General features: G+C 45.4%; 1 protein-coding gene across 4 annotated transcripts in view; it reads right to left on the minus strand.

Moving 5' to 3' along the window:
- The window catches only part of LOC308571039 (trafficking kinesin-binding protein 1-like), a 32714-nt gene extending 17179 nt beyond the window's left edge, over positions 1 to 15535 (minus strand). For 3 of the 4 annotated variants that reach the window (XR_014001262.1, XR_014001263.1, XR_014001264.1), the window contains exons 1-4: positions 15051 to 15534; positions 4127 to 4203; positions 1642 to 1758; positions 442 to 542 (exon numbers count right to left, since the gene is read on the minus strand). Coding sequence is in view for 1 of the 4 variants with exons in the window: in XM_081166298.1 (XP_081022424.1) it covers positions 442 to 542; positions 1642 to 1758; positions 4127 to 4203; positions 15051 to 15189 (434 nt within the window). In the remaining 3 variants the exon portion in view is untranslated. Of the gene's footprint in view, positions 1 to 441; positions 543 to 1641; positions 1759 to 4126; positions 4204 to 15050 lie in introns of all 4 variants that reach the window. The other variant, XM_081166298.1, reaches the window with a different exon arrangement.
- Positions 15536 to 15756: the final 221 nt, after the last annotated feature.

Here is a 15756-nt window from a genome sequence, read left to right on the forward strand (position 1 = left end):
TATTTGCTGGCGAATGTAAATGTGCCATCAGATCTAAAGCGCATCTTAGTTTTCGCAAAGTAATTTGGCCCAAAAAGGTGAGCCTTAGATTTGAGGAAATAAGGTATTTCTTCCTGCCTCCCCCCTCGCCTGCAAGGCCATTGCGTCTCTCACACCACCTGGTGGTTAAATGAAGAACAACAGCTCCTCTTCCAGTTTTAATTTTGCATTTAATGCAATTAGAGAAAAGCACAGGGGAGATGCTAGCCATTTTTCAGATCTGCTGGCATGAACGATGTACACTGCAGAATTTCCGAAGACTCTAGGTGGGGTTTCTTCCTCCTCGTTCCACATTGGATTCGTCTCGCTACACGGAGAGGATGGGCAGAAGGACGGCAGCAGAAATTACACAGTTTGACTTGTGCAGAAGGTCCCCCTTCCACCCCAGCTTGAGATACTCACGGAGTGGAGGTGGCAGAGGTCGGCTCGCTCTCCTCTGTGCTGTTGGTGTACAGGTGCAGAAGGTCGTCCCGCATTGATATCTCATGGCGAAGCTGAGCTATCTTGAAGTGGGGAGAGGGAGAGAGAAGAGGCACAATGGGTCCCATGAAAGAAAAAAGCAGAAGTTGAACCTTCTAATCTGAAAGCCCTGCTACCCCTTAACTTCAGATCTTATAGTCGCTCAGAGGTGGGGGACATTTTGAGGCCCAAAAGGTTGCATTCCCTTGTGGACAACTTTCCAGGGACTGCACACCAGTGGTGTCAGAGGCAAAACTGAGCACAGCAAAGAATCAGAGGGGACTAAAAGGGTCATCTGTTCAAACCCTGTTTGATGCAGGAATATTCTGCCCAGCTTGGGACTTGAACCCACGACCTTGAGATTAAGAGGCCAATGCTCTACTGACTGAGCTATACATCCTATCTTCATTGAGGAGGCTACATTCCAGCCATGCAAAGCCAGAAGCTTTAATACACAGACACCCATCTCTCCATCCAGGCAAGCAAGAGGCCTTATTACAGTTCAAGGACACATTCCAGCAAAGCAAAAGGACTCAAGGAGGGTGCAAAGTAGAGTTGGTGAGGGGCGTGCCCTTAGGGAGAGTCCTAAGGGCTGGATAGAGAGGCATGGAGTTCACCTTTGGCCTCTACGCCTGAGGGTCCTCACCCCTGCTGTAAGTTACAGCATTGTAACCAATGCTAGTTCTACTCAACAGCAGACCCACCGACACGGCCAACTTAGCTCTGTTAATTTCAGCGGTCCTATTCTGAATAAACTTCAGCTGGATGCAGCTCACAGAGCGGCGTTTCTCAAACTTGGGTCTCCAACAGTTGTTGGACTACAACTCCCATCATCCTTAGCTGGCAGGACCAGTGGCCAGGATTGATGGGAGTTGTAGTCCAACAACCGCTGGGGACCCAAGCTTGAGAAGTACCCTATGCACCCAACAGAAATATATTCCCTGCACGCATCCTTCCTGCATTTACTGCCATACACACAACCAGCTGACTTTTTCTCCCAGCCCTCAGCTTATCTCTCCACTTCCTATCCAACCCGAGTGGGGTGGTGAGGGGGGGCAAACAAACTCCCCATGTTTCATGTACGCGTACGTAGTGTCAGCTTCCTCCCTGGTCAGCAACGGGCACCGGAAGGGGCTTCCTCACCTCTTCCTTTGCCAATTCAAGCTGTTCTTCCAAGAGTTCATTGCGTTCCGACAAGCTCCGGTTCTGCTTCAGCAGCGATTGTCCGATGCGGGCGGCTAGCTCCAGGTCATGCTCCTTCTGTGGGGATGGGGGGAAAGCCCAGGAGCAGTTATAACAGAGCAGGCTTCTTGCCTCCTCCTTCTCCCTTCCCTGCTCCATGCTGCCTGCTGAAATTTGATTCTGAAACATCCACTTTTCAAGAGCTCCTCAGTCCAGTATACCTGAAGGAGCGTCTCCACCCCCATCGTTCTACCCGGACACTGAGGTCCAGCGCCGAGGGCCTACTGGCGGTTTCCTCACTGCGAGAAGCCAAGTTACAGGGAACCAGGCAGAGGGCCTTCTTGGTAGTGGCGCCCGCCCTGTGGAACGCCCTCCCACCAGATGTCAAAGAGAACAACAACTACCAGACTTTTAGAAGACATCTGAAGACAGCCCTGTTTAGGGAAGCATTTAATGTTTGATGCATTACGGTATTTTAATATTTGGTTGGAAGCTGCCCAGAGTTGCTGGGGAAGCCCAGCCAGATGGGCGGGATATAGATAAAAAATTATTATTATTATTATTATTATTATTATTATTATTATTATTATTATTATTATTATTATTCCCTTCTTGCCCATGCCACTCCAAACAAAGATCCTTCTTGGGGGACTTTTCCTGACTGTTGAATAGCCAGCTGGCTTTATCCATCTATCGGGGACTGCCATCACTTCTATCAGTGGGGTAGGAGAACTGAACATAATGCAAATATATTTCACCTCCAGTAACCAACGCGCCCCTTGGGTTTCAGATAGTACAAGGGTAGGCTGAGCTGTAGAATCGTAGCATTGGAAGGGAGCAAGAGGACCCTGTAGTCCAAGCCCCTGCAATGCAGGAATATTTTGCCCAGTACGGGATTTGAACCCACGACCCTGAGATTAAGAGTCTCATGCTCTACCAACTGAGCTATGTCAGAGCACTAAGCCTCCTAGATTAAAATATACATCAGAAGGCTTAGTTTGGTCAAAATTGAGTAGACACCTCCAGAGCAAACGCTGAATACATTACTTCTGGTAAATGACCCACCATAGCTGCTAGAGGGGCATATGAAAGTTTGTGTCCTGGGCTTTTTAGACTCGTCTACCCATGTGCTATCTGAAACTAAAGGGGCACATTGATTGCCAGATGTGATTTCTTTCTTTTTATATATATTTTATTGGTTTTCCATTTTTAACATTAATATAACGTCTTATTTCCTTTTACAATTTTTTAGCTCTACTGAGCCACTCAACTTCCCTCCATCCTGTCATCTGGTTTTTGTATACCTACATCATATTTCCGCACATTTGTTATCATCTCAATTCTAGCTTTTTCCCTTAATATTGGACCAATCAGACTGCTGCAGTTTGGATCCTATTCAACTCAGTACATAACAATTATTTTAGTCTTCAAGCACATGTAGAAGGTTCTTTCTATTAAACATTGTGAGGTTTATCTCAATCCTGCTAGTGTCTTTATATGTTTACAATGATTGTCTATATACTGAATAAATTTACTCCACTTTCTCTGGAACACTTGGTCACTCTGGTTTCGGATTTTCCCCGTCAGCTTTACCAATTCTGCATAGTCCATCATCTTCATCTGTGATTCTTCAACCGTCGGTAATTCTTGCTGTTTTCACTTTGGGGCTAATAAAGGTCTAGCTGCCGTAGTGGCATACATGAACAATTTCTGGTCGACTTTTGGTATTTCATCTCCTGTCATACCCAACAGAAATGCTTCAGGGTTTTTGGGGAAGGTATACTTAAACATTTTTTTTAACTCATTATATTTTCCCAAAATAGTTCAGCTTTATCGCATGCCCACCACATATGGTAAAAATCCCCTTCTTTAGCATTACTTTTCCAACAATTCTTATTTCTCATTCTATAAAAGTAAAGGGTAAAGGGACCCCTGACCATTAGGTCCAGTCGTGGCCGACTCTGGGGTTGTGGCGCTCATCTTGCTTTACTGGCCGAGGGAGCCGGCGTACAGCTTCCAGGTCATGTGGCCAGCATGACTAAGCCGCTTCTGACGAACCAAAGCAGTGCACGGAAGCGCCATTTACCTTCCCGCCGGGGTGGTATCTATTTATCTACTTGCACTTTGACGTGCTTTTGAACTGCTAGGTTGGTAGGAGAAGGGATCGAGCAACGGGAGCTCACCCCGTCGCGGGGATTCGAACCGCCGGCCTTCTGATCGGCAAGCCCTAAGCTCTGTGGTTTAACCCACAGCGCCACCCGCGTCCCTCTTCTCATTCTATACATTTTAGCTACGGTAATTTAGTTGGAGTTAAATACTATCTATACATCATTTTCCTATGCATGCATGCATTTTTTTCTTTCAACTCTCCGACCCCACTATATGACTTGAACAGGACTTGGCGCAGTGTTTGATCTTCAAATAGTCAGTAGCAAAAGAAGGTTACCTCTTCTAGCAGGCTGGTGACGGCATCTATGTCATGGTAGGTCTTAGTGATCCTGCTAACCCGCTCAGAACAGAGCACTGTGGGAAAACAGAGGGCGGGGGGGGGGGAGAGTTAGTTGACATCTGTACATCAGTAATCCTGTTAAGGCAGGACCAACTTAGGGCAGTGTACCTCGTGCTACAAAGCATCAAGATCAAAGAGCAAAATCCTAAACAAAGTAAATCTGAATTCTGTGATCTGTATGAATTATGCACATTAAACATATTTCGCATGCATCCTCTTAAGTTTGCAAAACTTAGGGCCCCTCAAGATGGCCTGATTGTTCAACATGCACCCTGGTTTTTTGTGCATAGCTTACAGAGAGGTCAGACCATATCCAGCCTTTACTGAGCATGCATACGGGGCAGTTACACGATAATGAACATTCATCCTGCATTCGTCCCAATTTGCTTATGGAGTGTTTGTGTGTCTTTCAATCAATCGTTCATTCACACACACACACACACACACACACACACACACACACACACCACCAGCATTTCCATGCAGCAAATAGTCCGGTCATTTTTTTAAAGTGGGTTTGTTGCACTAGGGCAATAGAGTCATTCATCATTCCATTTCAAATGTGCAAACCTGAAGTTTGGGAATGCAGTTATATCCCTCCTGCAAAAAAGTGAGTCTTGAGGCACCTTTAATTCATTCTCTAGCCTGAAGCTGCCTTATACAGAACCAGACCATTGTTCCAGCGAGCTCTGCACTGTGGACACTGGCTGGCAGCACCTCTCCAGGATATTCGGCAAGAGGTTGGTCTCTCCTAGCCCTACCTGGAGATAAGGTAAAGGTAAAGGGACCCCTGACCATTGGGTCCAGTCGTGGACAAGTCTGGGGTTGCGGCACTCATCTCGCTTTATTGGCCGAGGGAGCCGGCATACAGCTTCCGGGTCATGTGGCCAGCATGACTAAGCCACTTCTGGCGAACCAAAGCAGCGCACGGAAATGCCGTTTACCTTCCTACCTATACATCTACTTGCACTTTGACATGCTTTCAAACTGCTAGATTGGCAGGAGCAGGGATTGAGCAATGGGAGCTCACCCCATCGCGGGGATTTGAACCGCTGACCTTCTGATCGGCAAGCCCTAGGCTCTGTGGTTTAACCCACAGCGCCATCCGCGTCCTACCTGGAGATGCCAGGGACTAAACCTGAGACCTGAGACTTCTGCATGCAAAGCAGTGGCTCAGCTGCTGAGCTATCTATCCCCTTCACCAGAATAAAGTCTACTGAAAACACACACACAAACACAAATGATCTTTAAAAAAAACAACCTTTGCTTACAGAGCAGCTGGGCATACTGCATACCAGAGTGCCAGCGAGACCCCAAGACATCTGCCATCTTTATTTGCCTAGGCTTGTTTAAGTTTTGATATCTACCCAAGCTGTTGTGGCCAACAGATTTCAGGCAGGGTTGAGGGCCCAATCCACATCCAATGCACTGGGCTCAGAAAAGCCTGTTATTGCTCATCAGAGAAAGCCCTGCCACAAGGGTGCCAACTTGAATAAAATATTGGGGGGGGGGGCAGGTAAGCCCTGCCACATATAACTGATCACATGATGCGATGCACGCACACACACACACACACACACACATACCATTTGAATGGCAATGCCCATCATCTTTAGGGTGGGTTCGGCCCCCTCAAATATTTTATTGGGTGGGGGCAAAGCACCCTTAGCCCCTAGGAGTTGGCTCCTATGCCCTGACAACAACAGCCAGAGTTTGAGGTTCCCTCTGCCCCCACAAGTCTGAAATCCAGCCCAAATCTGCATTCACACTTACAAAGAAGCAGATGCAAATATAATGCAAATTTGTGCGATGACACAAGTTTTTTAAGAACCTTGCACCATCACCATCCCTGTTCAGCAGGCACCTCCCATACTATTCAAAGCATATGTTTTCAGCCATTATGGACAGAGACTTATAACTACGGTAAATCATGAAAGTGGAGATTTGCAGAATGCTGAATTCTGTTGTTAATAATAGTAATCATCATCATCATCAGTAGTTTTTCGGTGCTGGCATAGAACACACCCAGCCATGAGATAATTTTATTCCAGGAGGAGGGAACACTCCCCAAAGCTTAGCGCACAAATTTATTGTGAAAACAACGGAGTCAAGCATTCTGCTAGCATTATGCCAGTACTGTATTGTGCCAGCTGCATTGGCTGTCACATTTGTTTCAACTTAGAAGGTTGATTTTGTCCTTTGAATTATTTTTTAACAACAATAACAGCACACACACAGACACACACACACACACACACCAAACCACATTTCCATCTCTTTAGCCAAAATCATGCATCTTAAAAAAACTGTAAAAAACTTGCACTACAGAAACCGGTTTTCTGCAAGGAGTAACAGTCACAGACACTCCCACTTTCTATGTTTGCTTAAAACCACTCAGTGAACCCTCAAGACTACAGTGGTACCTCGGGTTAAGTACTTAATTCGTTCCGGAGGTCCGTTCTTAACCTGAAACTGTTCTTAACTTGAAGCACCACTTTAGCTAATGGGGCCTCCTGCTGCCGCCGCGCCGCCACTGCACGATTTCTGTTCTCATCCTGAAGCAAAGTTCTTAACCTGAAGCACTATTTCTGGGTTAGCAGAGTCTGTAACCTGAAGCGTATGTAACTTGAAGCATATGTAACCCGAGGTACCATTGTACTGGAATTTGAACCCAGATTTTCCAGATCCTAAGCTTTTTCCAGGTAACAATTACCTTTTTCATTCCCGCACATCTGTAACACAACAATGTCAGCTACGTAGGCCAGAAGACTCGCTCCATTTATAAACTGCTCTCTTCCCACTTTCCAGCCCACAGTTAACAATATTCACATAGAACGCAAGAAGTGCTTCAAAAGTGTTTTTATAATGCAGTGTGTGAAAATGCTCCACTCTAGCCTAAGGGCCAAGTAGATGGCATAAATTGCATTTACTAAATTTGGTTCCTGGCAGGGACAAGTAACGTCCCGTTCCGAAGCAGAAGCGTGTTGGTGCTAAGCGAAATGCATGTTGTCTCGAGCTGGAAAAGAGAAAAAAAGGAAAAACAGCCAGGCCAAGATGGGATTGAAGGAGACATTTCCGGTGCTCAAACAAGCTCCTCTACGGAGTCAATCTTGCCCTATTTAGCCTCTCTCTAAGGGCAGTGTCAGTTCCAATCAGATTTGCATCACTTCCCCACACACACCTTTTGCCCAAGGCTCCTTAGCTAAGGTTGGCTTCATGGTCTTTCTTTGCAAGGGAAAATCTGACATTTCCAAATACAAGAGACTGAAGGAAGTGACCTCTCTCCCCTCTTAAAGCCAGGAACTGTGCAGCGGAGCCACTGAAAGGGACCGACAACAGGATGTCAATTACAAAATGGTTATCTATAAGTGTGGCGTCTTATGGATGTACAGGGTGGGTTTGATTGAAATCAAATCAATTTAAATCACTAGTCAGTAAGACTTGATTTAAATCATTTTTTTTACAGAAAGACTCATTCTTGCTGGTATAATCTTAATATTTACAACCAGATGAAAATTTCATTTTTGGAATAATAAATTTTCAGAGTAGTTTTTATAGTTATATCAAGAATTGCTGATTTGGTTATACTATTAGAAGTACATTGACAGATAATTATGAAATTATTGTGAGGTTTAATAAGTTAACTGTTTATATTTGGACAACTTTTCTGCTGTACTTTACTGGAAGGAGAAAAATAATCATTTCCTTAAAAACAATTTAAACAGTTTATTTAATTTAAACAGTAACGTTATAGCAAATGTATAATGTATAATGTTTGTTGAGTTTTAGCACACATGAAAAACTTAAAACAAATCCTTATTCCCTGATGAATAGCCTTTGGACTACTGTATAATGTAACTTAAATAGAAAACTAGCTTTAGAAAGATTTTTCCTCCAAAAGCATTTTATTTTAAAAATCCATTTTAAATAAAAAAAATCCAATGTAAATAAAAAAAAAAATCTTTTTTATTTTTTTAAAAATCATTGATTTTTATCCACTCTGTGGATGTATGTTAATGAGGGACAGGAAGAATTCAGCATATGTTTGTCAGAAGAAAACAAAAAGAATGTTTCCACAATGGCCTCTGTTGGGCTGAAGTGCCTTTATGATGCATGCTTCATCCAATGTGATTCAACCTGTTCTCCAAAATTTTCAGCACAATAGTAAGCTTTTTTGTTTCTAAAAGGCACTCAAGGTCATGCGTGTAGTAAGTAGTTAGGGAACTCTGGAGAAACCTTCCCCACAACAGCGGAGAACTTCCATTATTCTTGGATGTCGGCTGTTATGTACTGAAGTTCTCACCCTGGGCCAGCAGGGGGATACTGTAGATAGTTATGCAAATGAAGGATCGAAAGTGACATTCAGTGATTGGATAGTTTGTATGCAAATGAAGGATCGAAAGTGACATTCAGTGATTGGCTAGTTTTAGAAAATGGCAACAGTTACATTGTTCTGGAGCTCCATATAAGCAGGCTGACTGAGCTCCTCAGTTAGTTCTGTTCCAGCTTACAAATAAAGAGCTGCTTTGGAGAAATTGCTGTGTCGTCTGCTATGTCAACCCACAACTTAACATCGGCCATGTTGGATGAAGCTGATGGGGGAACCGCAGCTCGAGGGCCTAGATCTAGGCTGTATTTGGATGCTGCCTTATGCATAGTTAAACCACTGGTCCATCCACCTCAATATTGTCAATATCAAGGATAGCTGTTGTCCTGCCGACGTTGGTCTCCTGACTCCCAAGCATGACCAACGGCTAGGGATTATGGCAGCTGGAGTCCAACTACATCTGAAGGAAAACACATTGGCTACCTCCTGTCTATGCAGACTGACAAGGAGTGATTCGCTGCCTTGCCTGGGTTCAACCTGGGACCTTATTCAGGCAAACCATGTGATCCACCTCAGAGATACGACCCATCCCACTAGGAAATCAGCTGTAAACAGTTGCCTCTAAATTTCCATTTTGTTCAAGCACAATCTGCTGTAGGTGAGGGGAAAGAATATTTCACATTCCACCGGATCTAATCGAGATCTAAGATCCAGGAACCATGTTGCCCTGCTTGGGGGCTTTTGCCCCTGCAACCGTTACAACAGGAGTTATGCACTAATACAGTGATACCTCGGGTTAAGTACTTAATTCATTCCGGAGGTCCGTTCTTAACCTGAAACTGTTCTTAAACTGAAGCACCACTTTAGCTAATGGGGCCTCCTGCTGCCGCCGCACTGCCGGAGCACGATTTCTGTTCTCATCCTGAAGCAAAGTTCTTAACCCGAGGTAATATTTCTGGGTTAGCAGAGTCTGTAACCTGAAGAGTATGTAACCTGAGGTACCACTGTAGTCTGAAATAAAGGGAGCAGAGAAATGTCCAAGCAAGGGGATGCCAGAGATCCAGAACGCTCTGAAGGTTTCACTCAGAGCCACGGTCCCAAATAAGTCCCTCCTGCTCACCTCGGCTTCTCACCCTTACGCTGTTGGGTTCAAGCAATTGCAGATCATTGCCCTGCAGAGCTAAGCCTATCTGTTCCCAGCCACAGCCGTCTGACGTAAGGAAAGTAGGTTAGCTGGAACTATCGGAGACGACATCAAATCCCATTATGCACTTCTCGGATGAGGCTGTTACACAATGGAGTCGGGCCACAGTCAAAGCGGTTATGATCCCTGTTCACTCCCTCACCCAGTCTGGTCCTTCCCCACCCGGCTGCCATTAAAGCAAGCCAGCCAGCTAACCCCGCCTCCTTTCTTGCGTGCGTGCCTAGTGGCATGTCTGCACAGCGGGGAGACGCCATGATGGTCCTGCAGTCGGCATGCCCGCCCGCCTGCCCAGCCCCCTTCGTGCCATACAGGGACCCCCTTCCTTTGGCACCTCATCATCCATATGAGCCATAATTGGAAATAATTGGAGCATGAATTCCAGCAGAGCAGGGATAAACAAGACAGCTGCGCAGTTGCCCGTGGCCCTTGTTCACCTAGCTATTCCCCTGCATAGCCAGCACGGACTTGCTGTTCTACCATCTCCTTTGCTTTTGGTACAACAAACATAGGAAATAAGTCAGTGTCCAAGATTTTAAGGATTCGGACATTCCAGTCTTTCCGGGTCTAGCGTTACAAAATATGCCCCCTTTGAAAACACATCAGGCAGCCTCCTGTTATAAGCCGTAACATTCAAGTAAGCAGTATTGACCTACTTTGCAGGGGTGTGGTGAGGATCACTAAGTGCAAGGCATGTGAAGCGCTGTTGCTAGTGGGATTTCCAAAGCTGAAGTCTTTAGGGGCATGTTAAGAATATGCTTCACTTTTATCCCCTTCTGTTTTTTGCCCTCCATCGGAAAGGCTGGTCTACACATTATAGCTAGTGCATCGAGAGCACCCTGTTGTCAAAGGGTGGTTCATTACACATATCAGGCAGCTTCCATTATTTACTCTAAACATTGGTACACCCCCAGCTTTCAGACATGTCTGCTCCCGACAATTTTGCTATTACAAGTCGCTCCCTTTCTGCTGTGGTTGGTGCACAGGGGAGATAAGAGTGACCTGATGAACAATGACCAGGGTGCTGGCAATACACGTGATCCATAGATCATGACTCCGTCTGCAGGAGGATGCGGAAATGTTCAAGCCCTGGCATCTCTGGGTAGCAGTGCTAGAAACTCAGATATGTAAGCTAGGCGCCAAATGGTACCTTAAACCTAGGTTACAGTCGCCACAATGGAACATCCAGGTGCCATTCCCCTCCCCGCTGGATGAATATTGATAATATTGCTCATTTCCTTTCTATGCCTCTTTATATTTTAAAGAACAAAGTGGTTACAACACATTAAAACATTAAACAAAACAATCCAGAATAAAACTAGTTCAAGCTTCAAGGAAAATATTTCAGGTCCTCTAGGCATCCAGAGATTTTCATGTGGTCACATTTGGACCCATGGCAATTGCAAAATGCACCTGGCGAATTTCGAAAACTGTCCAAGCCTGAAAGAAGAGCATGTTTAAGTGATTAATGAATAACATTGTTTTTTAAGCACTTCATCAAGGCTTTTAAACAGGTGAAATCCTTGCAGCCACAGTGGAATATGGCTTCCAATGGGTCCACAGAGCTCAGATCAACAAGTTCAAGTCTTGCCTCCAGGCTAAATCCTACACACACGCCCCCCCCCCCACACACATACGTCACACCAAATAATCTATATAGTACACAGCACAAGATAACATAACACCATACATTTCAAACAAGCCAGGACACTTTCAATAGGCTTAAGAACAGCAAGCTGAAAGAAAAATCTACAGCCCCAAACCCAGTGTCAGTGTGCTGGAAGGAAAATGACTCTCTCACCCCACATAAAGCAGAATTAGAATTACTAAGCATCAAGCAAAACACAGCCACTAGGTCTCCCCAAAAGGAAATTAATTTCTGTTTCAGCATTATATTAGTGTATTTACAAAACTTCCTTCCCTCCCTTCACTGTCAAGTGATCTCAGGGCAGGACATAGCAATAAAACCGACATTTTCTCTCTATATATAAAATAAATCAATAAGCACTAAAACAGAAATATTGTCCTCCTGTCTCTCATTGTAACGGCCCTCAAATACCTTGGAGAGAAAATACCCCCTCAATACTTCAGAAGGAAGATAAATGATCAGTATTTATTTTATCTTTATTGAGCTTTCGGATTAAGGCCTTTATTTAGGCCTTAATCCAGGAGCTTAATAGTGATAAATGAAACAATGGGCAGCTACCGTGAGGTAAACTTCAAAATGGGATGCAGGCAGAAGGCATCCTTGATCCCTTTCGCAGCCAGACGGTCAACCCAAATCTTGGCCCATGAAGCAGGTCAACTCGAGACACAAAAGCCCCAAGGAAAAGGAGGAAACAGGTAGCTGGGAACAGAATTGTTTGGATGTTGGTTTAAGTATTGGTGGATATTCCACACCCTACATAGGTATGAGCGTATTGGCTGATCTCATGAACAGTGTCCCCAAGGAAGCTTTAGAAAATAATAATAATTGTGTTCAGGCAGCTTACACACACACAAAAAGAGCAACCAATCTTACACATGCATGCCATCAAATTAGCAGAGAAGGATGGTGCATTAGAGTGAATGAGAGCCTGCCCCACCCACCTGAGTTTGCTCTCAGGCTCAGCCAGCCCCTACCTGACTGCCTTCTTTCTTGCAACCAATCAGAGAGTGGTGGCATTAGCTCTGGCGCCCCCTACTGTTGATCTCCCTGCCTCCCACCCTACCAGTCCCCATTGGCACCAGCTCCGCCTTCTCCCTGTCTTCTGCTCTACCTGTCCCCAAAGGACACCAGCCAGCACCAATTGAAAGAAAGAAGTCAGCTATTAAAACCTAACAGTGATGCTAAACTACTGGAGGTGCAAGGGGCCTTGGTCACACCAAGGCTGATATACTACAATACCTAGCAAACAATGCAGCATATTCAGACAAAACACCCAAGACTTCAACTAGTGAGTTTCCTTGTCTTATTTGCAAGGCTGGTCTACCTTATCCTGCCCAGGGACCACCACACAATTGGTAGGACACCTGCTTTTTGCAGAGCATTCCTATGAAGCATTGAGTGGACATTCCTACCCCACACCTCCAAGTTCATTAAAAAACCCATTGAAAAAATAATATGGAGCCAAGTTCACACAAGCAAGTTCAAAGGTTCGATCATAACCCAACCATGGCATTGCATGTAGGAACGAGCCATTGCATTTCAAACCTCAAAGGCAGTGCTCCCCCATCACCTGGAATCCTTTCAACCACAAGATAATTTATTTTCCTACAACTTTTCCTATAAGTGCAGGTGCAGAAAAATCTAATGGTGAGTCATCAAGAGAGGCATATGTGAATTCAGCTCTATTGAACTCCCAGCGTCCCATTGCACACATGGCAATTTTGTATATGAACACAGAAAAAAAATGTATATATTCAACAACGAAAGGAACCTGCAGTCTGTCCCCAGTTCTCTTGGCAAGTGATCCTGCATAATACATTTTTCCCCCAAAGCCAGGTCTTATTCCTATACAAACATGTATGAAAGAACATATGAGGCCCAGAGATTGTGCAGATCCTCAGACGCCTCATTTATTTTTTAACAGAAAACGGAGCGCCTCCCTTTTCGAAGTCTGTTGTCCTTGATTGCCCTGCATTTAGAGGACCAACATTCTTCTACAGGAAATGTTGATAAAACTCTTATTTACAAAACTTCTCTCTCTATAGATCAGGGAACCCTCTGCTCACCTCAAGCATTTCATTGTTTTCACACAAGGGAGACCACCCAGCCCCTCAAAATCACCATGCTTAATTACATTTAAACAAGGGTCTAATAGGAACACTTCTTTGTCAGTTTAATAGAGAGACAACTCTGAGGGGAAGAAAACAGCTATTCTCCTCCTCCCTCACTCCAAAAAAACACTTCCTGGGCTCTTTAAACTATCAGGCCTGGCCCCATTCCTCCCTATGAGATGCCAGTAAACAGTAATGAATTGCCACACACCCATATAATTTTTGTTTAACTGTCTGCATGGGATCTTAAACTCCAAATATCATGAAGTTTCACTTCCAGCTTCGCTTTGGTGGGTGAAGAAGAGAAGGAAGTGGGAATTAAGATGGGAAAATCTGCAAAGGTCATTTGATCTAATTCACCTGTTGAAAGGCAGGACAGACCATCTACCTACAATGGTGATCCCAGACTCCAGATTTCTCTCTACTCCCAACTGAGGAAGGTGTCAGTGTAGAGATTAGAGTGTCCAACCAGTACCTGGGGTACCAGAGTTCGAATCCTGACTCAGCTACTTGGGTGACCTTGGGCCAGGCCTTGTTTCTCTACACAATCTCCCTCACAGGATGGTTGTGAGGCTAAAAACAGAGGGGGGGGGAGAGCTATGTGCACCACCTTGCGCTTCTTGCGGGAAAAGTGGGATGGAAGTGCAATGCTAAATAAAACAAACAAGAACTCAGAGGAGTAAAGTGAGAGTCAGTCGGGACTTCTGGGTTCTTTTCTCAGCCTGAAGAGGCAAGCTCCAACAAAGTGGTTTAAACCATCAAGCTGGGAGCCAGCTTTGTCCCTTAAAACTGGCTGCGCTCCTGGGGCCTTCAAGAGCATCCCTGAAAAGCAGGAACAAAACCAGGGAGGCTATTTCAGCCGTGACAACGAAGTGGTGGAGAAAGCACACACCTGCAAGTGTGTGTCAGGTGGATGCTGAAGCCACAGGGGCAGGGCCTGGGTGGGGTTGGGAATGCCAGCCCTACAGAAAGAGGAAAAGAACAGGCACACTTCCTTGATAACATTCTGGAAGAAAAGTGGGTTACAGGCAGTAACTGCCAGCTTCTCCCAGACACCCACCTGCCCAGCATCTATTGCAGTCAGGTATAGCAGGGTCCAGACACTGCAGCCTCTCTGGGTGGCTGGGATTTGTTGGCCTGCTTTTTAAACGTATATTACTGTTTTTAGTTTTCCTTTTGTTTTAGTTTCATCTCGCTTTTGATTTTTGCATTGCATTATATTGTAAGTCGCTTTACATTTTGTAAAGGGAGAAAAAAAGTGGTGCATAAGTCCAGTAAGTAAAATACTAACAGGCAAGCCTTCCAACAACTCTGTTCCATCTCAGCACACAGGTGGATAAAGATTTTTTTTATATACATACACACCAGAAACCCATCGTCTATCCCTACCATATAGCATCTGGGTCCAGAGACAATGCTTTGCAATCTCCCCACCACCAAGTCAGGTCGTCTGTTCACAAACATCTTCAGGAGCTCAAAGGAGACTGAAGGTCAGAGACCGCAATATCAATCCTCGCACCCGCGCTGCCCTCTCTTCCCAACCCTACCTCCCATTTATCCCCCTGCCTTCTTACCCTCCTCCAGCTCCTGGGGTATCAAGTCCGTGTTATCAGCCAGCTCCGTGTTCCCGTTGACTTCGTCGTAAGAGGCAGGGCTGGTCCAGAATTCCATCCCCTGCGAGACCAGCAATTCCCCGACCTCCGTGGGCAACATGAATCTAACAGGAGGACACGCGCCTCTTCCCTTCCTCCCAGCAAGAGGCCAAACAGTTGTGCAAAGCAAGCAGAGGGGCTGCAAACGCGTGTATAAGTGGAGCAAACGCAACCCACGCTCCCCTCCTGCGCTGTTTTGCAATGCAGCCTCTACTTGCCCTTACCCACCCTTATTTATAGAGTCTGCTGTCCACCTGCTTGGGAAGAGTCCACTGTCGCCTCAACAAATAGGGGGGGTCTACAGGAGGGAGGGGCGAAAATAGACCATTCGTACAGCTCAGAGCATCTCGTCAAAAGAACTGCGCAAAGCACAGAGGGCGTAGCTTGCTAGCTGAGAACCGAAGGCTTGGGTAGTAGAGTTGCAAATGGAAAATGGGGAATGGGCGGGGGACGGGGGGGAGAAGCAGCCAGCCTCCCCCTGTTGTTATGCAGCAGAATGGTCTATCCCACTCCCAGCTCCATCTTTATGCAGTATTTTTTTCTGAATGGGAGGGTGTGGGTTGGTGTGGTTTCAGCTATTTCACCACGGACACGCTTTCTTCCTCTCTGGATCAATTCACCCAAACTA

The sequence above is a fragment of the Podarcis bocagei genome (genome assembly GCF_964188305.1).
Source record: "Podarcis bocagei genome assembly, chromosome: 13".
Taxonomy (NCBI): domain Eukaryota; kingdom Metazoa; phylum Chordata; class Lepidosauria; order Squamata; family Lacertidae; genus Podarcis; species Podarcis bocagei.